This window comes from Triplophysa rosa, linkage group LG10, assembly GCF_024868665.1.
Source record: "Triplophysa rosa linkage group LG10, Trosa_1v2, whole genome shotgun sequence".
Taxonomy (NCBI): Eukaryota; Metazoa; Chordata; class Actinopteri; order Cypriniformes; family Nemacheilidae; genus Triplophysa; species Triplophysa rosa.
This window is the reverse complement of record NC_079899.1, coordinates 14,934,788-14,962,642: the sequence shown is the minus strand read 5'-3', so window position 1 is coordinate 14,962,642 and position 27,855 is coordinate 14,934,788. Positions and strand designations below refer to the sequence as shown.

The following is a 27,855-nucleotide window of genomic DNA, read 5'->3' as shown; positions in this document are numbered from 1 at the left end:
ACTCCTTTAAATAATGTCCCTGAAAACCCCAATGATTCCCTGGTGACATCACAGGAGGCGGTGCTTACGTCCAAAGCACCTGAAAAGGACATCGTTGTGGAGTCGCCCTCTTTTTAGTCATTTAGAGATTTGTGCAAACATATGTTTGTTATATGCTTTAACGAGACAATTAATTAACGGTGGCTTAGTTTAGTCAAAGAAAAGAAACTGAGCACTACAAAGGTGAAGCTACTGTGTGCACACCACTATAAGCCCTGAGTACTGAAGGCTGTTGGTTCAACTTGAGGACATCCTGAGTAGCAAATAAACTTGGTGCAGTGCTAAAGAATCCAAATAAGGAAATTCCCAAAATTTGATGATCCACTGACAACAAAACAGGATACAGATGAATCAGCAAATGTATCACTGTGTGTATTGTCATTTATTAGACAATTTTATTATGGCACAATTCTCGCATTCCTTCTCAAACTCAAACCTTCGGGTATCAATTTTAATCTGTCCTCACCGTAATAACTGGATTAACTGTGAAGAATCTGTAAATGTATTTACATTTATTTAGCATCTATATAGAGAAGATGGAAAATTACAATTCTGCCATAACAGGAAACTCATCTTCATGTTCCAAACCAGTTTGTTTAAGGAGAGATCAAAGATACTTTTATGTTGTTTCCCAAAAACAATACAAGTGAATGGTGACTGAGTCAGTCACTAACATTCTGCCTAACACCTTTAGTAACGAAAAGAAAGCCATGTGGGTTTGGAACAGGATGAGCGTGAAATTTCATTTTAATCTTTGGGTTAAGTAGGCTATTTCAATAAGTGAGAACATTTAAATAAAGGAAAAACAGATTTTTTTAAAGATTTATCCGTCTTTTCTGGTGACTTTAATTTAATCATCTTACATCACCTGTGATGTTTGAAACATTTCCAGGGTTAAACCTGGCATCAAACAGGAATATGATGTTCAGGCTAATGTTGACCGTGGCATCCCCAGCTCATTGGCATCTTCTTATTAAGCGCTTTGGAAGTTTGTAAGGGTGTGTGTTGCACGACAAGGTCTTCATTCAGAGCGACAGATAAAAAACTTCTCAAAGAATGAAAGCTGATCCATGAGTTATGGCCCTCTTTGAACAACTGCTCATTGTAATGACTGGGAACTCAACCAATGTCTCAATTAATAAATATTTCACAGCACACAAAGTCTGAGGTTCAAGCAGTCTTTCACATTTTTGTGAAAGTTATTATAGAAGGATAAACCAAACTGAACAAGCCATGCAAGTGTGAATTTCTTTGTGGCCGTATCAAGTAAAGCACAGTTAGATGACAACAACCATTCCTGGATTAATTCCAGAAGTGTAAGATGCTAAGTAACGCTGTGGAAACCTTGAAAAGGATTTGAAGGGATCCACCTTATTATGTCACGACTCTGCTTTATCTTGTCATGGATTTCTGGGTCTTGAGGCAGAGTCGTGGCAAAGCCTTATGTTTTATGTGAGAAAGCCATGAATTGTTTACGTTTTTACGCCTCATGTGCTTTCTCGTGTCTTGTCATTGGCCCCGCCCCTCTCATTTCATGTATTGCCTCCCTGCCGTGTCTTATGTTTCCCACCTGCCCTCGTCAATTATCCTTCGTTTGTCTTCCCCTTAAATAGTCCTCTTGTTTCATTGTCTTGTTCCTCGTGTATTACGTTCGGTCCATGTGTGTATGTGCTACGTTCAGTGTTTCCCGTATTGCCCGTGCCTCCTGTTGCCGGTGCCTGTCGTCATCTCTGTCAAGTGTATGTTTCTAGTTTAGTGTTTTGTTAGTTTTCGTCCCTGTTTTCCCACATTGTTATCTTGTCTTGTTTACACCCCCTCGTGGGTTTTTGTTTTGAATTATTAAAGTCTTGTTTTGGTTAACCCCTTCACGCCTGCCTGCATTTGGGTTCTTCAGCCACGCCAGCCGTGACATATTGTGGATAAAAGTCATCAATGACTATTAATCACTATTAATTACTGTATGAAACATTAAAAATAAAGATTTTTGCCTGTCAGGTGCAGCAAATTATTAATAATAAATATTTTTGATTTACATAAACAAATAAACCAAAAGGGTGCTTCAAAAGGTTCTTCCATTCCATAGAAGAAACCTTTAACATCTGATTTATTTTTAACACCGTGTCTACACAGGACGCGACCGGCGTGACATGACAAAAGACATTAGAAATGCATTAGAACCCATTATAATTTTAAGTTTTGTCCACACTGGATGCGGCGCAAATCGACACACCCATTAAGAACAACCAGGTTGTCATGTTGTGTCGAGCCTGTCGCGTCCGGTGTAGACACTGTGTATGTGTAAATGTGGCAAGCTTTTATGAAAACTTTTAATAAAAACATTAATAATAATGTAATAGTCTATTTTTATTAATAGTTATTAATTATGGTTAATAGTTAAGGGAATGAATTCATTTTTTAACCCAAAAATGAAAATTCTGTCGTCATTTACTCACCCTCAAGTTGGTCGAAATCTGTATGAATTTCTTTGTTCTGATGAACACAGAAAAAGATATTTGGAAGAATGTCAGTAACCAAACAGATATCATCCCCCATTTACTGCCATAGTGTGGAAAAGAAATACTATGGGAGTCAATGGGCGATGAGATCTGTTTGGTTACTGACATTCTTCCAAATAAACTTTAATTATTGTAATAGTTCATCACGTATTATTGTAATAATTGTAATAATATTGTCAATATTTTAATAATTAATCATTTAACAGATTAACATAAAATAAATAATAAAAAAATTAAATATATAATATCTTATTATATTTAAAATTAAACATAATAAAACAAAACACAAAATTAAAAACATGTTTGTATGCAATTTTAAAGAAGTTAAATAAACATTAAAATAAGTCATTTTTAGATCATTGTTATAGATTTTTAGTTTATGTACGTTCAGTTAGAAATTGCTTTATTAACCTTTGATATTACACGAGTGTAAATAAAATTACATTAATATGTAATACTATTAATTAATTAATACTGTACAATATATATATATAAATATACATAATAAAACATTCATGTTCCATTTACTGTTTTTTTGTGTTTGAGATTAATTTTGGTTCCAAGGAAAACACTATATGTTCTTTTATGTAATAGTCTAGGTTTTATTATGATTGGTTAAGAAGGTGACTGTATCCTATTATTTTGTATTACAATTTGTTCCCATTAGGGCAGCAGCTGATGGTCATAAGGACAAGTTGGCTTGACTCTGTCTGTGTGCAGTCAGATGAAAGGCTGAATTAAAGAGAAGCGACACACACACTTCATCCCGGGCCAGTATTGCGTGGTCACGTTTCACACCATGTGAGACTTCATGGGAGATCTGCTGCAAAGAATGCAAAGACTCCCGCTCGACTCCTTATAAATAGTAGCAAGCGTCCAATACGTCGATGGATGTCTCATTTAGGCAACCATCTTTACCTACACAAATATTAGCCTTGGCTAGTATTGCGTAGACTTGAGCCCAGATTTGTCTACTCAAAAGATAAATGTATTTTCTCAAAATAAAAGTTGATTTCATTTTCAGTGTTGGAAACATGAATACACAATATTTCACTATTAATATAAGAGAGTATATATATATTAGGCTTCTGCTTTTCAGATTTATACTCTCTTTGTGTCACTCTCCGCATGTGTTGTGATGAATATACCACAGCACAATAGATGTGTGAATGTGGGCTGAATGAAGAACTACAATGGTTTGCATTAGAAATAACTAGCTCGTGTTTCAAGTTTGGGTTTCAGATGTTTTTAAGTATCTGTGTGCTGTCTCGCTCAGCTTTGTACAGTAGGGTCATTGTTGAAGACCTTTTAATATACTATTATGTACTTGTCGTTCTTCATTAGAGCTGATGAAATTCTAGTTCAAGTAAAATTGTTCTATATTTTCAATGGTTTTACAGTGAATGACAGCAGGTTAGTAATACATCTTTCCTCCCATAAATCGTTAAATTATGTAACGATCACACTGATGAATGTTTTCCAGAATTTCATTTTTCACACTACCCGGTAGCCAGGTGATGTTTTAAACCAAAATAATGTGGAGTGTGAGCCAAAAATGACCTTGCGTAACACCTGCATTACCCCCTAACAACTTTAATTTGAGAGAACAGTCACCATAATACGAATGCCCACTATAGGATCCTCCCTTTATTTTAAGATCACCGTGTGCAACTAATTCTGCTGTTATTGTTAAGAGATGACATGCTTCAGTAGAGAAAGTTTGGCTTCTTGGAATTCTTGGGGACATTTCCCACAATTAGGTTACTAAGGTCCTAACCATTTGTCTTAGATCTCAAGATTAAAGCCTACCCCTGTATTAGAAACAAATAAAGACAGATTATATCGCAGGATTTTATATACAACTTGAACGTAATTCTTCAAAAAGCAGCAAATTCTGCTGTATATAGAGATGTATATACATTATTTCAAATACGGCTGTCATGTAGTGAAGTTATTAAAGTCACCATAATAATCAAAACTTGAATTTTTTATAGAATTTTACAATGTTTGTTGTAAATACTTTATCTGTGCGGGTCTTTTTTTTATTTGTGTACCCTCATAATTCTTAATCAAAATCTATAGTATAAAAATAATAACATCTGTTACCTCCTTCCCTCAAACGGTCAATCTGCTGCCATTGCAAATCAATTGGTTTTAAAACAACAGGCGTTTCATTTTGAAGTGCAAAACACAACTCACGCCCACTATTTTTCTCATTCTGGAACATTAAGGGAGAAGTCAGCCGAATTCTTTTAAATATTATAGTTTTTTTGGATTGATTCTCCAATTATTACATTCTTGAGTGCTAATTCTGCACACCATTTGGTTAAATTTTTGACCCTTAGCCAAATCGGTTCTCATAGGAAAATTTTACTTTTATATGTTTTAATAATGATTTCGTATACATTTTTTCCAAAAACTTTCATTTTTTGAACACAACCATCACTGGGCTGAAATCAAGATACAAATTTAAATGAGTTTGCTAAAATGAAAGATACACAGCAAAATCGCCAGTGTTAAAAAAGGTCAAATTAACTCTCACAGTGTATATATAATCCACACTTCGATAGTGAGTGTTAATTTGACCTTTTTTAACACTGGCGATTTTGCTGTGTACAAATTGCCATGCGATTGTATTGCTCCACCCCTTATGTAGTCCATGAGTCTGTAGCTTAAACAAATTCTTTACAATTTAGACAAGCTAAAACTGGTTAAAGCTTTAAAGTCACCACGAAACGGAAGTTGCGATTGTCTTCTTTTCCATATCGTGACATACATCCGAGTGAAACGGTTTCTGAAAATGGAAAAAAAATGAGGGCGGGACTTCATTGTGCCCTCCCCTTATTGATTGGATCGTTGTAATTTGGCCTGATACACCACCGGTACCCATTGGACTGTCAGTATAGTCCTACCTGTTTTTCAGGCATTATGTCATGAAGAGTTGTTGTTTAGAGTGGGAGTGGAGCTTTATGTTTTTGATTAAAGATTACAACTGCAGATGAATTTTACAAAAATAATGATGTGCATGGATGAATCATTTATAATAATCACTGCAAAGCTGTGTAAGAAAATGAGTATTATCATTTATAATTGCATGGTGACTTTAAAGATGAGAAAAAACGCTACAGCGTCCTGTGTAACTACTGCTGATGTATCTTTTGCTAGTGTTATTCCTCTTTAGTACTCTTTAGTTGAGTTTCATATCCTGATTATTAGTAAAATATTTGTGTTCAACATTTTTGGTAAATTCTAAAATGAATTCATGGAAACTTTAGCAATGTGTGTGTGCTGAGTTGTGCTTCCTGTTTTTGGTTATAGAGAGAATTAAAATATTGCTTTTTTCCTTTAAAGCCAAGTTAAATGGTCTCCCTTTTAGGTAGTGGTGGATTTTTATTTTGGCAGTTCCCATTCCTGAGGCCTTTTGCTTCCTTTATTTCCCTATAAATATTTATGCTTAACAAAATTCTAGTGAAGAAGGTTTAAATGCCAGTAAACACATTGCACTTGCATTTAGGGAAGCTGACGTGGACACATCAACGTATAACTGGTAAGTCAACAAATATGTGCAATGCATGATATGTGAAAATATGTGCAGGCTTGAAACTTGGATATATCGTGTATACGTTTCTAAACAGTTCCTGCCCTCTGAGGTCTTTGTATACAAACCCTTTCTTTGACCAGTTTTGCATCTTTCTCTGCGAATTAACGTCTTTGTTGAGACCGAGTGATGCAGGGCCAGAGCAATATTCAGATCTTGAGTGTTTACCATTTCTGAATATTTGTTGCAGCCCTGTGATGGATTGGCCATCCAGGGATGCCCAAGATGCTAGGATAGACTCCCGCTCTCCTGCGACCATTCAGAGGACAAGTGGGTTTGGAGAATGAATGGATGGAATATTTTTGACATGTCCGGATTTTGCCTTTCGCTGTCAGCTTGCTGGCAAAACCAAATCAAAATCTTCTATTATCTTTCCTATTATAATTGTAAGAGAAGCGTTTCAGTTACAGTGGCGTTTTTGTTGAAAGAGGTACAAGCTATCAGTTATCGAGAAAATATCACCTGGAATCCCGGGAGACTCTAGAATGTTTTCATTGAACTCTTAAATCTAAGCTGGAATTGCTGAGGTTTACTTTTACAGGGACAGTTCAGGAGTCATAACACTTCAGTCTAACTTACTTGTAACAGGTCCATGACTGTTCAGTGAATTTCTAAAAAATGGACCATTCATCCATCCTGTCTGTTGTAAAAATGCACCAGCTTAAGTGTTTTGGCAAAACAATTAAGCATAGTGAGCTTGGCCAGTTTATTCAGGGACAACTGAACCAACAACGCATGTATAGTTGAATGGTAGTTGAGATCCTTGTTGTCCATACAGACCACACTGCACAAGTTTTCCTCTTACGCATCATGGAGAAAAATGTTATTTTGCAATTGTACAATGTCTTCTTGTCTGACTTGTTTTGTCCCTTGTCCTGCTAATTAAGATGAAATTAAATGTCTTGGGAAGAAAATGAAAAGCAGAGACGATATGCAGCATAATTTGTTTCTTGAGCTCCAGATGTTGATGCTGTTTGATCGTAGTTTTGTTGCCCTTCTGCTGGTTATGAATTCAGTTTTAAACTCTGCATAACTTAAAAATATTTAACCATTTATGTTGTATAGCAGTAGACGGGAGAGTGCTATTTTAATTGCAGATATTGGCTTTATATTCTTGATTTTGGTTAGAGAGAAATGGGGGGAAATTATATTGTTTATTTGTATTTTTAGGCAAGTTAGATTCTTTCCCTCTTAGATAGCGTGGTGTATTTGTTTATTTTGGCCCTTTCCCCATCCCGTCTGTTCTTTGTTGCTTCCCAAAGTTTTATTCAAAATGTTTTTGGAAACTTTGAAATTGAGTTGAGGGAACCCCAACAATCTTTGTTTTTTGTCCCCAAACCATTTCTAAATTCTTCTCAAACCCAAACAATCCTCAGAGACAGACATTAAAAGAACAGTTCACCCAAAAATGAAAATTCTGTCTTCATTTACTCACCCTCAAGTTCTTCCAAATCTGTATAAATGTCTTTGTTCTGATGAACACAGAGAAAGATATTTGGAAAAATGCTTGTAACCAAACAGTTCTGGGGCACCATTGACTACCATAGTAGGAAAAAGTTCTTTATCAAGTTCTTTGTTCTGTTGAACACAAAATATATTTAGAAGAATTTAGGAAAGCAAACCGTTCTGGGGCATTTTTGATTGCCATTGTCATTTTTCCTACTATGGTAGTCAATGGTGGCCAAGAACTGTATAAATGTATAATTTATGGCAAACCTAATCTTCTTAAACCTTCCAGAGTAGCTGTGTTTCCTGAAAAACCCTTTAAGACTCCCTTAATGGTTTACTGTGGTTTTCTGGTTCATGGGATGCCTTAGCCTTCACTCCTATCATGGCCCATCTCCACCTCTGAGTCTGGATTAACTGGCTCCTCAAATGCAGTCGTGTTGAGCTACACATCACCAGGCTGGGCCAGTGGGTGGGTCTTTGTTCTACTGCCTCAGACCCTCATCAGCGCAGAGCCCGCAGGTCCTTCCGGAACTTAGAGATCATGCCAATGTAGATAAACGGATAGTAAAAACTTGCTGACTTGGCAAAGAGGCCTGCCAGGATGCCGTTGAGTGGGGGTATTTGGTAACCCCACCCGACCACGAAATGACTGCACATGGGGACCAGGCCAACAGGAAGGCCGCACACAGAATTAGAGAGACCTGGTGTGAGAATCAAATACACACTAGAGTACATGTATTAATACACACCTGTGTTAATAGAGAAGAGGGGTACATTTCCACATTAAATGATCATCAGTCTTTGGTTACGTGATTGATGTTGCTTATGGGGTTAGATTAAAAGGTTTGGAGCAGTGGATTTACCCGCATAATGCTCCGCTCAATCTTCTCTTGCCTCTCACTGACATCTCTCCGGCTGGACTTGACTGTGCAAAGGATCGACAAAAACTGTAATGCATGCTGGCAAAAGTAGTTAAAGAAAGCGTTAATGACAGAGTTTGTGTGAAATCCCAATTTTAAAGACCACTGATGAAAATGGACTAGAAGTAATGTCCTTGTCCTACCTCTGTAACTGCCCCAGCCCAATACACACACAACACAGCCAGACTTCTGCTACAACTGCGCCAATGTTACGCTTGTTGACGCAATGAGATGGAGAACATTTGTATCAATGCAGTCCTAACAGAGTAATAATGCTGATTTATTTAGAATTTGTACCGCCAAGTTTTAAGAGCTACTAATAACGGAAAAATAACATCTGAGGCTCAAGTACAGAGGTTTTCAGGTCATGGAGGAACCTGGCTGAACCGGTGTTTGGTCAATGAGAGAGAAATAAATATTGTCTAGGTGAAATGAGCCATAATGCAATGAACATGGCCTGCTATATTCCATTAGTGTTGGGGCAAGTTTCTTTGACCAGTGTTCCTAGAACTGTTTGCTAGAATATTACCTCTCCTAACCATACTATATTAGTGTGACGAGGGAGGCGTGACGAGAGCCTTGGGAGGAGCGAGCGAGGCCGGTGATGCGATTGATAATGAGCGTCAGCTGGGCACCACCGGCCTCGTATCTCCCACGGAGGAGATCGGAAGCATAAAAGGCCGAGCGGCAGGAGCATACGGCGAGAGAGGACCGGGCCCGGACAGTTAAGTTTTGTTTTCGTTCGTGTGGCCGGCAGTCGTCCGTGAGGGGTTGCCGGCCTGTTTTTACTGCTGTTTATTTATTTTGGATTAAAATGTTTAAATGTTCGCCGGTTCCCGCCTCCTTCCTTCCGTTTTATTGAGCTTTATTACAATTAGATAACAGAGTGAATATTTGCACCAGGTGTAGCACAACACATCAATTTACATCCCTTTAGTCCAGAAAAAGTGAGAGAATTACAAAAAAATAAAACGCGGGGCCTACAATACTTTGAGGAAACAAAGCAGTGAGCCGGAACTCAAGATGATAAAAATTAGAACTGTAAAATGATTAATCGCGATAAATTGCATCCAGAATAAAAGTTTGTGTTTACATATATGTCTGTGTACTGTGCATGTTAATTTTGTACTTATAAAAACATACAGATACATGCATATATTTAAGAAAAATATAAAATACACAAATTAATAAACGTTTATATATAATTTAAAGGGATAGTTCACCCAAAAATGAAAATTCTGTCATTTACTCACCTTCGGGTTGTTTCAAACCTGTATAAATGTCTTTGTTCTGCTAAACACAAAGGAAGATATTTGGAAGAACATAGCAACCAAACAGATCTCATCCCCCATTTAGTGCCATAGGGAAAATAAATGAGGGATTCACCGAAATGAAAATTCTTGGCCGAAGCTGAAAGAAAATGAAACACTTCGCCGAAGGCCGAATTTGATTGATTTAGCCAATTTGTTCACTATTGCATAAACTGAATGGTCAAAATGCACTTTTTATATTTTGCTTGTATTTCAAGCAATACTGACTGATGCTGTCACATCTCTCCTCCAAACTCCGCTCACAACCCACAAAGCTAACTGTTCTCTCAGAAGGCGCACTCGTGGCTGGTATGCACAGAACATACTTTGACAAGTTGTATCGTACAGGGAACTGTGTGTACGCCACCACTGTATGTCGGATGTCGAGAGTGGAGGGCTACTGTCAGACCACCCGCTCCCGTCTGAAGTACACCAAAGTTATCGACCGGTAAAGACACTTTCATTCGGAAGTTCAGTGCTACTACATTAATAAAGCATGTGCGTGTATCTCTCTCAGACATTTATTATGTAAACACAAACTTTTATTCTGGATGTGATTAATCATGATTAATCATTTGATAGCCCTAATAAAAACCAGAGCAATGTGTATTGCAGCCTTCATTGACCCCAGTGCACAGAGCACATGGACTCCTAAGTACTGGGTATCCTAAGCAGTGTTGGGAGTAATGCTTTACAAAAGTAATGTATTACAGTAACATATTACTTTTTGCTGTAACGCAGTAGTGTAAGGCATTACTAATCAATTTTCAGTCATATTTTAATATTTTAAACGCTTGCGTTACAACAAACTTTTCGCCCACGAGACATTAACAAATAAAAAATCCCGGCAACTCCAGGACCGGTGTTGTGCCGAGAAATGCACCCCTCTCAGATTATGCACCCCCCCTCCCCACAATGGTTAGGGTGAGGATTAGGTGTGGGAAGGGGTTAGAATTAGCCAATCGGACAGCGTGTTAATGACGGAGGTGCATAATCTGGCAGGGGTGCATTTCTCGGCACAACACCGGCTGCCAAATATCACGTTTGAGCAGACATTGATGTGCTTGTACACATTATACATATGCAATATATATATTTTTTTGTAGTTTGATTAAGAAGTAGTTTTTGCATGTTTTATGAAGAGAAAACACGTTTCTCGTCCATTTCCGTGCGTGGCCTCGAGCACACATGGGATCTTTTTTAAAGGGACACTCCACCCAAAAATGAAAATTATGTTATGAATTACTCACCCTCTAGTTGTTCCAAACCTGTATAAATGTCTTTGTTCGGTTGAACACAAAGATATTTGGTAGAATGTTAGCAACTGAAAATTCTTTGGCATCATTGACTATAGCAAAAAAATTATAACGGTAAAGGTGACCCAGAATTGTTTGCTTTCCTAAATCCCCCAAAACATCTTTTGAGTTCAACAGAACAAAAAATATATACAATACCTAGGAAACCATTCAGATAAGTATATATAGCAATAGAAACATCTTTTGGCAGTTGTTAACTTTGATTTGACACCGGAAAATAATTGGGCTAGTTTTCATTCCTTTTGGGCGGGTTTTGAGGGGTCATTGGGCTGCTTTCAGGAAGCTAGTTAGCAAGATCCCTGTGACCAGCAGCAATGACAAGGTAAGCTAACGTTTACACGATAGAACAGTGCAAACAGTTCTATATAATTAAGTGATGGGACTATTTTGTATTTAAATACCTTTGAAAAAAATTAAATGTATTTTGTATTTAAATGCGTTTAATCCTAGTATTTTTTAGTATTTATTTTTGTGTAGTCTAGTTAATTCAACAAATTGGAAGTCTAATAAAGAGGTTGATTGGCAAAAAGTATTTTGTATTTTGAAAATACAAAGACATTTTGTCATTTTAGAATGTTAAGTTCTGCTTCTGTAGTTATTTTGGTGAAAGTATTCTGAGAAAGTAATATTGCAAGGTAACGGATTACTTTTAAATAACAGTAACAAGTAATCTGTAATGTATTACAGTTTGGAAGTAACTTGCACAACACTGATCCTAAGCTATAACAACCCAGTATGTCTGGCCAAAATGGAGCATACCATGATGAGGTTGGCAAACTTTGATGTAATAGTCCACACTGATGGCTGTCAGCGTGTTGATGCTGATGATTTCAGGATTAGGAATTCATCCACCTGGCCAAGACACAGCATTTTATACAGTGCAAACAGTTCTGGCATTCTCTGGAAACCTGTCTCATCACCCACTAACCAGGTCCTGGGGAGCAAGCCAGAGAGATCAGGGGATAAAAGGACACATGCCTGTGTACTTGGAATGGATACAAATCATTTATCTCTTCAGATCCTCATAACATAACCTGCCAGATGGCAAAAGAACTAGAATGATAGACCTCTCGCACCAGTGGTTGATTTTGCCTAATGTCTTATGAAAGCTACATGAGCATTTAAATAAAATTATGTGATAAGAGATCATTTCGAAATCAGTTTTTCTCATTTTAAAATCTTCTATTTATAGGTACGTGTCAGGCATCATTTTTGTTTCATTCTGTGAACTACTAACAATATTTCTCTTAAATAAAAAAAAAACATTTGTTTCTATTCGCATTTATTGGTAGAAAATGAAAACTGAAGAAACCGGTTAAAAAACAGAAAAGATGCTCTGTATTTTTTTCAGACCTCAAATACTGCAAAGAAAACAAATTCATATTCACTTTTAAGCAATACAACAGTAATATTTGTACATGGATTTAGGTAAATTCATATATTTTTTATATGATAACTTAGATTTTTATCACAGTTTTCATGTCTTGTCATGCTGTCAGTCTATCACATTGCTGTTGGATGACTTTGTCACTCCTGAGGTTTGATTTTGTTGAAATTCAACAGACACTGAACTGGAATGGCCACAATACATCTAGAAATGCTTATTAAATAAAATGTCTTAATCTTTTATGCGGCTGCATTATAGTATGTCTTTCAAGTTGACTTTAACAAATAACTTTCTTCAGTTGCCAAATTATGTCCTCACCTTGCATGCACTTTAGTATAACCAGATAACCGTTTCACTTCCACGTGACACCTGGTAGACTGTAATGTTTGAGGGAAAAAAACAGCAGCCCATCTCTGCTTAAGACTGTTAGAACTTTATTGTCAAGAACCATTGTTATTGAATTAAATAGTATAGGAAAACAGTATAAAGTACATGGAATATCAATGATTCTGAGGTTAGAGACATTTAATAGCATAGCATTAATAGCTATGAAGATATCTTGATTTCAATTTTGAGAAGAGTGGATAACTGGACTTCGCTGCTCCTATTTCTGACCAAGCTGGGAGAGCTGTGGAGAAATGAATGTATTCAGTCTTAATAGCTCTAACACTGCATAATCACATTAACTCCTAAACAAAAGCAGGATTACACCCGAATCAGAGTGACCACGTTTACATGGACGTCAGTAATCAAATTATTTGCCTTATTCTGAGTAAGTTAATATTACGATTAAGGTGTTTACATGAGTTGCTTTAAGAATATACCTTTCATGTTCCCGTATTACATGTTACCGTTCGACGTTCCCTCCATTATTTCATGTATCAACAAACAGTTTGTCTTCGCCATGGTACCATAATGGTACCATATACAGTTTTTGGTGTTTCATTTATTTTCTAGAATTGTTGGCAATGTAGAATCTTTCTTGTTTCCCGTTCGGACTAAAAATGTGCTTTCTTGCTTGAAGCCATGTTGTTTGCCGTATAACGAAACGGCTGTCCACTGCCGTGCGTGTGTGTAACCTGTCGCAAAGTGCCGCGAAAGTTCCTACGCGCCGGTAATAGTGCAATTAAGGTGTGTACATGTCTATACTTCAATTCAATTAAATTTCATTTATATATCTCTTTTCACAATGTGCATTGTTCCAAAGCAGCTTTACAGGAGAAAATAAGAAAAACACACAAAAAACCCCCCCATCTATACCACACTTCGATAATGCAACTAAAATAGGAGTACTACACCCGTCTTAATTCGATTTGCGTTTACTACGATTATGAGTTTAGACGGATTAAGGTAATCAAAAAGCTCTGTTTACATGGTCCATTCTTAATCAGAGTATTGTCTTAATTGTGTTAATATCGGATTATTGTTGTCCATGTAAAGGTGGTCATTTTCTATTTCACACAAAGTCTGCGTCATATAGGTTCACGGCCAAGAGAAAGAAAGAAGAAACCCCTCCTTTTTTACCCAGGCAGTGGAATAAGGGGTAGAAGTGTATTAACAAAAAATGTATGCAAAAAAGATGGGCAAAATGTTCAAAAAATATTTACAAAGTGAAAGGCACGTTATGACTTGGTGTCAGTTTTGTTAAGACAAAGTACTACGTAGATTTGCTTCAAGTAGCAAAAAGCATTCCAAGACACTCAAAGCAGTGTTGTTCCTCCAACTCTGGGATATTCAGATGTCATTTTAGAGCATTGGATTGCAAAGCATTTTTTTCATGACATTCTCTCCATGTATGTGAATGGCTAAAGAGCGATGCAGATCGTGACTTTGAGGCTCTTAATGGGTCATAAATCTCGCCTTTAGATATCCTGATATCAATATCTTTAAAATAACTGATCATACCTGCTTAATAAACTGGGATGCATTGAAAAGCTCACTACACCCATAAAGAACCCGCTTCCCTGGTCTGGCCTGAAGAGAACCAAAAAAAAACGTTATGCATCTTTATAAAAAGATGTTTTGTAGAAGGGTATTTCACATATCCAAGTCTGTTTAGCATACCTTTGTGTAGTCAACAAGATTTTGATACTCTATATAATTGCCTCCACCAACAACAAAGACAATGGCCTGTAAAATGACAAAAGCTGAGATTAGCGGTGGTAGATGGAATTTCAATTCATATTTAAATATTTCAATAAATTAGACTTGGTCCAAATATCATCAGCTATCAACTCTCCTCACTGGTTTTTATGCTCACCTCCTGAAAGGGGTTCTTGTTTCTTGGAATGGAGCTGGAGGAATTAAAGAGTCTGATTAATTCATCAACAGTGGCAGAGAGAGAAAGCAGCCAACAGTTGCGGAAAAACTACAGATCTTCTTATATTCTAAATATTTTCAGTGGAAAGTCACAGCGCTGGCAAGGATGTGTGGATCTGTTATTTACCCAACTTCAATGCTGCCTTATGTGTATGTAATAAAAGAAACAAGTGATTTCAAATTCCTCCATGGATCAAATGCCTTAAACATAATATTTGCATACAGTGCGACCAAATCAAACATTGAGCTCTATCGTTAGAAAATATAAGGAATCTTCCTTATAGAAGGAGTCTTGAGTTCCTACCTCTCACTTCCGCGAAGCATCTTGGGATCAAAGTATCTGTAGTCATCTGTCTCCTGCAAAAATCACAGCACGTAACATAAGGGATTACAGAGCACGTCGGTAAATTAGGGACGAAATAACACTGACTGCACCGTCCCCACATCACCAGCTCCTGAAAACCACCTCATTCATCAACTCTAAACCCTTATCAAGCTATTATGCTTCCAGTAACAATTTATCTCAAAACTAGCCCCAAACAGTAAAATATGCTCTCCCAGTCCTTTAGGCTAATAAAAAAAGATTTCATTTTTCTTCTTTGAATGTTTTGACTTCAACTGACGAGAGCTGTCTCTGAGGTGGGGGCAAATGGCCTCCTACTTTCTCATCCTCCACATTGAAAGGTCCAAGCTTGTCTCTACCCCCACGAGACTTTAGTCAGCCTGGCAGACCTGGTGCTCCGTCACATATTTCAAAAAGAAAAACTTTGCTGTCAACTCACTGAAACTGGAGACCAGTGACACTATTAAATGTCTACATGCTCCAGATTTTTCTGCGATCAGTTTTCCCCTGCTAGCAAAAGTTCAGACCTTTTTGTTTTTGCACTAAAACCTGGTCAAGTGGGCTGGTCTGTGAGTGAACGTTCTGAGCTGCTCCTATCCCTTCAGTCATATAGCTTCCCCAACAAGAGCTGTATTGTGCTGGGCACTGAAATTCCAGTCGCTGGGAATGTGATAATACGGTTATGTGCAATTCAAGTTTATGGGCAGAACGTAGAGTTTGAAGGTAAAGTATCTCAGTAACAAGATACGGCAATCTGTCCACCCCAGCTTTTAAGAGTGAGAAGATCAGAGAGACCCTGAGGGTGTTTTAAAAGGAAATAAGGTCCTTCTGCCCTGGTGCGAGAAGGGGAAACTAAAAGGCCACTGTTACACAAGCAGATGATCTCAAGAGCTAATATGTCAGCTAGCTGTCTCCATTACAGCATTTTAAATTTAGGACAGCTCTTCAGGATAGTTCTTGGAAGTGTGCTTAGGGAAAATTCGACATGTCTATATAAAACCGAGCCCTTAAAGTCATAATGTGAGGGCGCTTTCAAAGAATTGCCACATCATATCCTTTCAGTGATTCCACATTTATAAAAAATCAGCATCAATCATTTTCCCCCACACAGTCCCAGAACGTAGTTGATCTCAAAGCATCAGGAGACATTTTCAAAGAATACTTTTCCTTCAACACAGTCCAACAATAACTTAAAAACAGCCAATGTGTTCAAATACCTGATGCTTCATATACAGACATTTTACTACAGGGATGAGACCCATCATTAAAATCTTTTTTAGTTTGCAGAAAGAAGTTACCTGTTACTGCTGTTTAAAACTCATTTGTTTTGAAAAAGGTAAAAGCAAAATGGAATGCTTCCAAATGCTTTTGCTCACTAAAAACTCTCCTCACTCTCTCTCCACAGGTGTTCCCCTGGCTGTTACAGTCGCATTAACACAGCAGATCAGATTGCCTAAACTGAGTTCTCATATAAAAAAGCTTCTTCTGTGCCCTGTTAAGAGTAAATCCAGTGTCCCGTAGAGCCAGTCATCCTTGATGACATGCAATACTGTTTGCATGTTGGAAACATTTTTGTATAACTATCCATAGATGTGCAAAAACAAACAGCTATAAGGTGAAGGATTATCACATTTATATGTACGGCTATGAATAATAAACAAGAAAAAATGATGGTGTGATAGAGTAGGTGAAAGACAGATGCATGCTTACCTGGTTTGACTTAATTTCCATTAAGTTGTCCAAGATTCGTGTAACAGGCAAGTTCTGTACAAACACAAACAAACAAGACTCACAATAAAGCCGACATAAATATTATAGCAACACCAATGCAAACATTAGCAACCACACTAGATCGTAAAAAAGCATTAACTTTGAAGCAGACTAATAAAAAAATATTGTCACAATAAACAGGTATTGACAATTACTTGGGTTAATTAAAAACCATGATTATTGATATTGTGTTAATTCTACACATAATCTACAAAATCATAAACTATTCAGCATCCATAAAAAAATTCCTTAAGAATAACAATAGTTACAAACCCTCTCTGCCTCCCTTAATTTGTTTTTTGAAAATAAAAGACAAAAAACTATTTTTTTTGACTGAAAGCATTTTTTTTTTTCAAATTCAATAGATAACACAATAATATTGTTGTTGTGGATTCTTTTGTGACATGTAAAACTGATATTGTAACAGCTCTGGCAACAACACACAGGGTGTTCGTTTCTGGCTCTGTTACCTCAGATTACCTCCTAGTACCATAGTAAATGCTTATTTTAACTACTTTAACCGATACCACTAACTAACCAAAATTCCTACAGTTCCCACCCTGATGTTGTGAAAGTGTTTACTTTCTGAAGAACCTGCTAGAACTTCTTTAGAACATCTGCTTTAGAACATCTGAGTAAGTGGACACATTTTCTTGTTTTGGGTGAACTATTCCTTTAATGCAGATTAATGCACTGCAGTCTAAAGATTGTTATTGGTGTATATACTCACATGCTGTTTCAATACTAGATTTTTCACCCCCTCCATCACAAACTGGGAGCCGGTGTTCATGACCCTCGAGAAAAGTCTACGAAAGCGACAAGCAGACCATCATAAATTTGCACCTGACATTTACAAAGTGATTTGCATTATAAGAACTAAATTTAGTGTAACGTCATACCCCATTGGTTTTACTCCACCGCTCCCATAATTGGCTGGTGTGGCAGCCATCTTGGTGAAGGCTCTAGAAAATATTAGGCCATATTATAGTTACAAAACTCTTGCTCTCATAATTCTGTTAAATTTAATGTAGTTACTATGAGACGTGTTATGATGTGTTTGTTGACAATGGCCAGAACTTACTTCCACTGCTTGATGTAGTTAAGTGGGGACAGGTCACAGCCAGCATCAAGCATTGCTTTTTTGTACTGCTCCAGATCAGCCTGAAGAAGAACAAAATCTCTCGGATGAAACCAAAACTTCAGCAGTCAAATTCATTTTTATACAATGAAGGATGGCACATGGCTCACAAGCCACGAGCATTCATCAGAATGAGATGAAACCCATTTCTGTTAGACACGTAACAGTCTGCACCGCAGGAACGAGTCAGGCCGTTTTGATGTCACCAATCTCATTACTGCCTCCAAAAAACAAACAAAATGGTTGTTTTTGGAGTTCGTGCAAACGCTTCGCCAACAATAATGTACTCCCGTTCAGGGGGACGCAGATGAAAGAAAGATCCCAGAAGACGTGGAAGAGAGTTCCTGTCTGACTTTAGCTGTCAACTCACTATTATTTGGAAAGTAAAAGCTTTTACAGCCCAGATTAATAACCATATCAGTGCGTGACAGCGGGGTCCCTACATGACTCATTGGCCACTGCGCTTTCTCTCCTGACAGGACAAAACTTCCAAGGGTCACTGCTGCGGGGTGAGACATCATCTATCCGTGTTTGGTCCCATGGCTCTGTTTCCTAGTCAAGAACTCATACTGTCTTTTGAATGGCCATTTAAGAGATCTTGCCATGAGCGGAACAATCCTGCTTTATCAAGGTACAAGAGCAATAACATTTGGCCATGGCATCAAAGAGCGTCAGTGTTCCCCAAATCTGCGCCGCATGTGTCCCAAAGGACAACAAAGCTTTTGAAGTCTAAAAAAATTCAGTTTGAGAACCAAGGCCGAGCTTTATATGGAGGAATCAGAATGGTTTTGGCTTGATGTGTCCCAAAATAATGAAATCCATGCATTTGCCGCCGATTATAATAAAATGTGGTGTTACCGAAAGTGCACATCAGGGTAGCCCACCACAGACGACACCGCAAGTCTGTGTTTCAGTCTTATTTGTATAGACATCCAAAGGTTGCTATGGGACTCTATGATCAATGGTCATGACCAGCTATCGTCACAGATTGTCATGGAGTCCCGGAGCAACATTAGGATTCCTAGATAAATACAGGAAAATAGAAAACAGATCAATTATTTGGGTATTATAGTTTGATTGAAGGCCGTACCTCAGATGGGGGCTGCTGGGAAGTGATGTAGTAGATGAGAAACAATCTCATCTTATCCTCTGCGGTTCCAGCTACCAATAAGGAAAAAACATCATTAAAATGCACTGTTCATTTGGATTCAACAAAGTAAACACGACTAGATTTTATTTTCCTCCAAAGCTGAAATGTGATCAGTAAATCAAACATTAAACTCAATTTGAACAATAAAGCACTGTGTATTCCGAACACTTGAACTGTTCGCTATCATGATAGTCAGCATAGTGGCCATTCCTGTGTACTCATAGGAAACCAGTGAACTTAAAGAGGACCCCGTGGAGATCAAAAATCCGCGTCCTCTCGAAACCTCACAATGCTGGCGGGAGAGAAAACAAATTTCATCCTGTGGTAGCATCACAGAGAAGCTTTAAAGTCGACCGCTTCCCCTTAGGGATGTGATGTATTTCAGTCCACTAAGCTGGAAAATGGCTGGATGAAGAAGAGGGGTGCGACAGAATCTCATTAATGTACGATTTACTCATTGAATTAGTTTTGTTTGATCTTTCAGAATGGGGTTGTTCTTGGTAAAACAAAATGTTGTGATTGATAAGGCCATGTTTTGAGGGACATGATGGTGTAGAACAGTTAGGCTTACAGACCAGTCAATTAGACAATAAGTCACATGAGGCCAAGTGTTACACTGATTTTAACAGGGTTATGTGATGTCGGACACAACGGATGTTGTTCCAATCAGATATTAGAACGAATGGTATCTTTATGGAGACTCCTGTAGCTGGACCAATACGATTTTACTGTGGGCGGGGCTACCCATTGTGATGAAATAGAAATCTTTGAATAATAAGTTATACTGTTATAAATATTTTAATGTGATGGCACTAACAGCCAATAAGCTCGGCATGTTTAAAGTGGAAGACTCACCGTCAGGATCGCTGATGATGTCCAGTAGAGATTTATCAAGAGTAGATTTACTCATGAGCTTCTCCTCATACTCAAAATACACATCCATCTTACGACTCTAAAGACAGACAGGCGCATTTAGAGTAAAATATGCGGCTCTGCCTCGCAAAATTAATAAGATGTTCTGAGAAAGCGTAACCCAAGAGATGAAAAACATTTTTCTCATGGTGCACTGACCTTGATGTGGTCCAAAACTGCTGTGGCAACGTTGGTGTGGAGGTCAATCAATCTCTTCTTCTCCAGAAGCTCAGGAAGAGAACTGTTTGGAGAGAGGAGCATGGTGTTATCCAACTCTATTTGTGCAGGGGTACAGCGGAAGACCCTTTGTGAGAACAATGACTAATATATATTTATAATAGCTCATGTGCGATAGGAGACAAGTGCCGGCTGTAATTAGATTATCGTAGGATTTCATAACAAAGTACAATTTTGGAGGGGAAGTCGACTTTTTTTGTTAATGGGAATGATCTACAAATGAAATAAGAAAGTCATACCGTTCCTTTAAGCAAAACATACAAAGTCAATAAGAAGACATTTTTCTTTCTCCTACCTGACAGCTGAGGTAAGTTTGGCAGTGTTATCTGACAACATACTAATGGCTCCATCATCCTCCCCCTCTAGGCCCTTTGAAGAAAACCACATATCGGCGTTACAGGTTTCTCATCACCGCTTCAGTCCAACAATGCCTTTATATATTATTCAGCATCAGCCCTAGAGCGACTCCACAAATAACAAACCGCATTCTTGTGTCTTACCATGATGCTCTTGAGGCGTTTAACCTCGTCCTCTTGTGCTCGATATGTATCCAGTTCCTCCTGCACGGCTTCTGCCACCTCAGGAAACGGACTGAAACAGTGACCAGAAATCAATTAAATGGTTTTCGTGCGGTTGAGGCTAAAAATAAGCCATTATGTGATCCGGATAAACTATTCGATAAAGTTCTGAATGCAGGAATGGAACCAAAACATTTATATTTATGCATCTGGCAGACACTTTTATCGAAAGCAACAGTCTATTCAAGGGACACGATGGTCTACCAAAACAAAATGTTTAAAATATAGTCCAAATATTTGCTAATACATATGGAAAATAGAGGTTAAAAACAATGACATCAAATGTACTGCTGCTTAAATCTTTAACTCTTCTGTTTCTCCACTAATGTTGAAAAGAACATTATCAGAAAAAGTATTTTAATAATTCCATTAAAAATACTAAATATTAGAACATTATGCCAAAAGTTAATAGAAACTAAAACAATACAGAAGAACACTATAAGACAAAGTATTTACCTTCCCTTGTGTTTTTGCCAAAATTTATCAGCAGCAGTGAGATCATAGCTCTTCTTGTTCTTTTTTTTGGGTCGTGCCCCGGCTGGGCTGGCCTCTGATCCCTGAGACTCCTCCACACACACCCGGTTCAGATGGAAGTCCTGACAAAACACATACAGACGTGCTCAAATTTGTTGGTACCCTTACAGCTCATTGAAATAATGCTTCATTCCTCCTGAAGAGTGATGAAATTAAAAGCTATTGTATCATGTATACTTGCATGCCTTTGGTATGTCATAGAATTAAGCAAAGAAGCTGTGGAAAGAGATTAATTATTGCTTATTCTACAAAGATATTCTAAAATGGCCTGGACACATTTGTTGGTACCCCTTAGAAAAGATAATACATCATTGGATTATAGTGATATTTCAAACTAATTGGTTTCTTTAGTTAGTATCACACATGTATCCAATCTTGTAATCAGTCATTCAGCCTATTTAAACGGAGGAAAGTAGTCACTGTGCTGTTTGGTATCATTGTGTGCACCACACTGAACATGGACCAGAGAAAGCCAAGGATAGAGTTGTCTGAAGAGCTCAGAAAGAAAATAATAAGACAAGCATGGTAAAGGCTACAAGACCATCTCCAAGCAGCTCCATGTTCCTGTGACAACAGTTGCAAATATTATTAAGAGGTTTAAGGTCCATGGAATTGTAGCCAACCTCCCTGGGCGCGGCCGCAAGAGGAAACAGACCCCAGATTGAACAGAAGGATAGTGCGGATGGTAGAAAAAGAACCAAGGATAACTGCCAAAGAGATACAAGCTGAACTCCAAGGTAAAGGTACGTCAGTTTCTGATCGCACCATCTGTCTCTTTTTGAGCATGGAAGAAGACCCAGGAGGACTCCACTTTTGAAAGAAAAACATATAAAAGCCAGACTGGAATTTGCTCAAATTCATATTGACAAGCCACGATCCTTCTGGGAGAATGTCCTTTGGACAGATGAGTCAAAACTGGAGCTTTTTGGCAAGTCACATCAGCTCTATGTTCACAGACGAAAAATCAAGCTTTCAGAGAAGTGAACACCATACCTACAGTGAAACATGGAGCAGGCTCGGTTATGTTTTGGGGCTGCTCTGCTGCATCTGGCACAGGGTGTCTTGAATCTGTGCAGGGCACAATGAAATCTCAAGACTATCAAGGCATTCTGGAGCGAAACGTACTGCTCAGTGTCAAGAAAGCTCTGTCTCAGTCGCAGGTCATGGGTCCTCCAACAGGATAATGGATAACCCAAGAATGGATAAGAACAAAACATTGGACTATTCTGAAGTGGCCTTCTATGAGTCCTGATCTGAATCCTATGGAACATCTATGGAATGAGCTAAAACTTGCAGTCTGGAGAAGGCACCCATCAAACCTGAGACAGTAGAGCAGTTTGCTCAAGAATAGAGTGGGCCAAACTACCTGTTAACAGGTACAGAGCTACAGAAAACCTTTGCTTGCAGTGATTGCCTCTAAAGGTTGTGCAACAAAATATTAGGTTAGGGGTCCCATCATTTTTGTCCATGACATTTTCATTTGTTTTATTATTTACAATATTATGTTGAATAAAAAAATCAAAAGCAAAGTCTGATTTCTATTAAATATGGAATAAACAATGGTGGATGCCAATTACTTTTGTCAGTTTCAAGTTATTTCATGAAAAATTGTCTGCACTTCTGGCAATTTAAGACTTGCTTTACTAAAGCAGAATCATTTTGAAACCACGAAAAAGAATAAATGACTACTGGCACAAAAAAACAACCCGGCGCAGACATTCCACATTTAAAAAACCCTTTATCATCCATACGGTGACTATAATAACTTGATCTTTCCATATATACCGCAACTTGGAGCTACTTGCAGTTTCCATTTAGGGGAAAAGTACATTAGCATTTCTTGAAAAATATAAGTAATATGGGCTTAATTTGAGGTCATATGGGTTTCTTTGGGATCTACTCACCAGCACATCATGAATGAGAGCTTGATACGTCCATGTGTGGTGAAGAGGAGTCGCTAGGTCCAAGTTCCGGTCGGCAAGAACAAACAGCGGCCTCTGAAAACTGTGGGGGTGTAGTGAAGTTATATAATTGTAAAGCCTAGAACTACAGTAAAACCAAAATCTCTGTTTTCTAGATCTTTTCTTAAACTTTCCATCTATCTATAGGTCTGTTTGTCATCTGTGTGTGTGATTTTGCTCCACCTGAACTGGCCAGTGCCCATGGTGTCTCCGGTGAACAGGCTGTTTCGAGCGTCCCGCAGATTCTCTCTCAGTTTCTTGTCAAGTTTCTGGGTGGAAAAAAGTTAAATCAGTAAAACCAATAATTCCAGTAGGAACGAGTTTGTAGAATACGTAGGAAATTAAATAATCTAATAAACCCAGGAATTTAAGGTGTTAATTTCATCTCACATAACACCAAGGCATTCTTCTGTTAGAAAACTAATCATCCCAAATAGCTCTCTAGCGAAAGCCAGGCGAGCTTGGATTGAGTCCCACATACAGAACAAAGAAGAATTTTGTACCTTCAGTAAAACAACATTAAGTGACAGTATCAGTTTGCACACTTTGGACATTTACAAATGCTGTGTAATAGGGTTTACTGGAGGGGTTGAGGTGATTAATAAATGACCACAGACATTCTATACCATTCTATTCACAATTCATAAAACTCTTTTTAACCGAGCAGGACAAAGATGTCTCAGATTGTTCATATAGAAGGCATCAAAGGGACATCAAATAACAGAAAAGTGGGTTACTTACCACAGCTACCATTTCTGCAGCATTCCCTCTTGGACATCGGATTATTGGGACAGCACCTATGATAACAGGAAAGCTCACTGTACTGCCAATAGGAGGCCGAATTAAATATCCACACACAGGCTCCCAAGACACACAAGAATGTTCAGTGGAGTTTAACTCATAAACAGCAATACAGACTTGATCATTGCACTTAGTTCGAATCATGAAGTTTCCGTCATATGAAAGTTTAGCAGTTTGGATCAGATTGACACCTTTCATCAAAAGAAAGTTGTTTGATTATGGGCAAGAATGAAAGCCAAATGTGTTCATTATTTACATAAATAGACTTGTGCCCGGTTTCACAGACAAGGCTTAAATACTTACTCATTTGCTCACCTTCGAGTTGTTCCAAATATGGATAAATTTCTTTGTTCTGATCAACACAGAGAAAGATATTTGGAAGAATGCTTGTAACCAAACAGTTCTTGCCCCCCATTGACTCCCATAGTAGGAAAAATTACTTAATCTTTTTTTTGTTCTGAAGACATTCTTGAAGAAGACATTTTGAAGAATGTAGGACAGCAAACAGTTCTGGGGCACTTTTGACTACCATTGTATTTTTTCCTACTATGGTAGTCAATGGGGGGCAAAATATGTCTGGTTATAAGCATTCTTTCAAATATCTTTCTCTGTGTTCATCAGAACAAAGTAATTTATACAGATTTGGAACAACTCAAAGGTCAGTAAATGATGACAGAATTTTCATTTTTGGGTGAAGTATCCCTTTAATAGTCCCATACTAAAATGAATATTTGAGCTTTCTAAACTGAAAATAACTTGCCCTGACATATGTTAAAATAGATCAGTGCCATTGTTTTGTCTCAAGATGCACACCAGAAATGTATTTTTCAAGGCATTTTTTTATAAAAGTGACTTAAATATCTTAATTTAACCGAGGCATAGTCCTGGTTTAAGATAAGCCTTGTCTGCCTTAATCTAAATATTCAGTCACTATACAGAAAAGCATTACTGCAGGAAGGTTCTGCCACCCAGTGGCTCTCTCAACACAAGCCACTCTTCATTCTTCATAATATAAAGTCTTACAAAACATCTTAATAGTTAAACAATGAGCAAACGTTGGCTTACTTTTGCTTTTCTAATTATATTTCATCAAAATTTCCTGTTGAAATACAAAAGTAAAAAAAATGACTTTGGTGAGGAACTATCTGTTTAAGTTGAGAGTTGAGTGGCAGAGAGGACAATTCAAACAAATCATAAGCTCCTAAATTCAAACAACCCATTAAACAGAGCGCACTTACAGAAGGATTAAAACTTGCTATTTACCAAGTGTAACAAAGAAGCAGAACAGGCTATCCACTATAGTGTCCATTATGGCCTCCATGTCGGTGTCCATGATATCTGGTTTGTTGATGGCTGCAGGTAAATAACACTAGTAGTGCAAATGATTCCATTCAGAATTAAAATAAAATCAGAACATATAAAGGAAACACTGTAGGTCTTTTGAGCAACAAACCGTGATAGGAGATGTGTTCTTTGTTTTGATTGCAGAGAATGAACATTTCATCTTCAAGAGTGATGAAGTTCAAATACTGATCAAACACCTGTGAAAAGGTAGAACAGATTTGAGAAAGAACCTTTAGGTATTCAGAAGAACTGAACAAATCAATAAAATCACCAATAATTATATATATAATAATAGCACCGTCAATAAAATAATGCAATGCCATTACAACGCTATGAAGAGTCAGGATATTATTTATTTTAAATATTTTAAACGTATTATTTAAAACTTGTGCTTAGCTGAAGAAAATAACCCTAGGGCATATACACCTAGGATGGCACGAAAGGAGGAAAGTATGGTTTAAATTTAATTTGGGAGTAACTATTTCTTTACAAACATTTCAAAGCTACAAGCAAATAACTTCTCCAAGTTCCTAACTTGAGTGCCTGACTTACTTTGGTCACCTGGTTTACTGCATTAGAAGCCAGAGCAGCACTTGCTATATCCTCCAGCTTGCTTCTAGAGATTGCAGAGATGAAGTTCAGGTAGTAGGACTCATAGAGTTGGTTTCGCAGATCCTGCAAGAAAAAAAGTTACTCTTTTAGTTTTAAAAATAGGGTCATTTTTTAACATGAAGGTTGACACTGGTTAATAATGCAAACAGTAATAGAGAGACAATAATCTTAAGGTTTACTTGACATATCCTGTCAATGTTCTCCTCTGTGGGCATTATGAAGTAAATGGCAGGAACATCTGGAATGGGATCGCGATCCGAGTGCAACAAACTAGAAGATGAAGCAAACAAGATGCACTGTAGTCTCAAAAGCAAATCATTCAAACGACTGACATTCAATACATTAACAAAAACATCCATTATACAAAATGTTACTTTTAAAACACAATGTTTATCATAATAAAGTATTAAAGATCCTCACAGGTGAAGAGTGATGCCCATGTCACGTAACTCTTTCACAGACAGCAGGGGAGAAATTATGTCTTGGCCAAAGCGATCGTAAATAAGGACCTTTTAAGAATAGCAAAGGATGAGTGTGTCAATGACAACTATAACTACAGAAGCATTACTGTGATACTTTAAGACCCTTGTGTAGTGAAAGAAGTGAGGAAACCTCTAGGTGTCATCCTTACCTTCCATACCGGTTCAGCTGCTGTGTTTTTCAGCGGTGGGGCATTGAAGTTGAGCATTCGCTTTAGAGCAGCTGAGGACAGAAACATTCTTTCAATATCAGAACCTAAAATCAGTCAGCCAATACACGCCTTTCTTGCATGTGTGCATAGGGTTAAGTAATTTAAATAATATTACTATTAAAAACGGCTTTCACAGCATTTCATCAAGGACACTATGTTTCATATCTCACCAGTAACATACTTCATGCAGTGCCCATATGCCATCCACATTTTATATATTAAATGCACAACCGTAAAACTTGAATAATTTTTACTGCAGCAGCCACAAACTAAATGTTAACACCCACATACTATAAACCTCTAAAAATATAAAAGAACTTTATTATAATTATTAAACAATTTTTCATTTATTATTATGATCACTATATATTAGGTTTCGCTTATTGCCTTGAAGCTAGCGTGTAACCACTGGTTCCTAAATCTCGGGGATATTATTACCAGCAGAGTTTATAAAGGAGCTGTTTGGCTCTATACATTGATCAAAACCAAAAGTACTTTATCTAGTCATACAAGCTGAACAAATCATCCACTCATCTGATGCTAACCAGTGCTAGATAACCAACACGATTAGCCTCCTCAGCTAGACTATCAGAAGAACTCGATTTAAAACGTAGTCATGTATGTATTTTAAATAAATAAGGCTTAAAATTAATTGAGAGTCATTCATAGGAATTATATCAACATTGTGGAGTGTTTCGAGATAAATTCAAACTTAGCAACAGACCTGCCTGTTTTTCCCGGACGGAGGCCGCCATCTTTACTGTTTATGCGGTGACGTCTAGGAAGGTGACGTGGCAACCGGCAAGTTGCTGTGTGTGTACGGGAACGCGCGCACTGAGAGGGGTCTTCAAAAAGAAACATTAAATTGAACAACTATTTTTTTTACTTTATACTATTATAGATTGTAAAATCTTTTTTTTTTTGGAATAG

General features: G+C 37.6%; 2 protein-coding genes across 2 annotated transcripts; both read right to left on the bottom strand.

Annotated features, from left to right (window-relative positions):
• Positions 1-8,103: 8,103 nt before the first annotated feature.
• Positions 8,104-12,946, bottom strand: opn6b (opsin 6, group member b). Its single transcript, XM_057343088.1, is given in 7 exon segments — positions 8,104-8,234; positions 8,237-8,303; positions 8,466-8,561; positions 8,710-8,753; positions 11,908-11,979; positions 11,982-12,000; positions 12,875-12,946. Coding segments are annotated over 7 exon segments (501 nt in total).
• On the bottom strand, positions 12,424-27,710 carry scfd1 (sec1 family domain containing 1). The gene is made up of 25 exons (XM_057344578.1): positions 27,650-27,710; positions 26,866-26,936; positions 26,655-26,743; positions 26,414-26,504; positions 26,175-26,297; positions 25,732-25,819; positions 25,542-25,631; positions 24,219-24,274; positions 23,661-23,746; positions 23,421-23,520; positions 21,439-21,578; positions 20,905-20,995; positions 20,700-20,773; positions 20,327-20,408; positions 20,111-20,207; positions 19,196-19,266; positions 18,049-18,128; positions 17,867-17,929; positions 17,698-17,773; positions 16,908-16,961; positions 15,159-15,211; positions 14,796-14,829; positions 14,600-14,665; positions 14,441-14,509; positions 12,424-13,163 (listed from the first exon to the last, which is right to left on the bottom strand). The coding sequence occupies exons 1-25, from the start codon at positions 27,678-27,680 to the stop codon at positions 13,140-13,142; spliced, it is 1,899 nt and encodes a 632-aa protein (XP_057200561.1). The 5' UTR covers positions 27,681-27,710; the 3' UTR covers positions 12,424-13,139.
• Between the last annotated feature and the right edge of the window lie 145 nt (positions 27,711-27,855).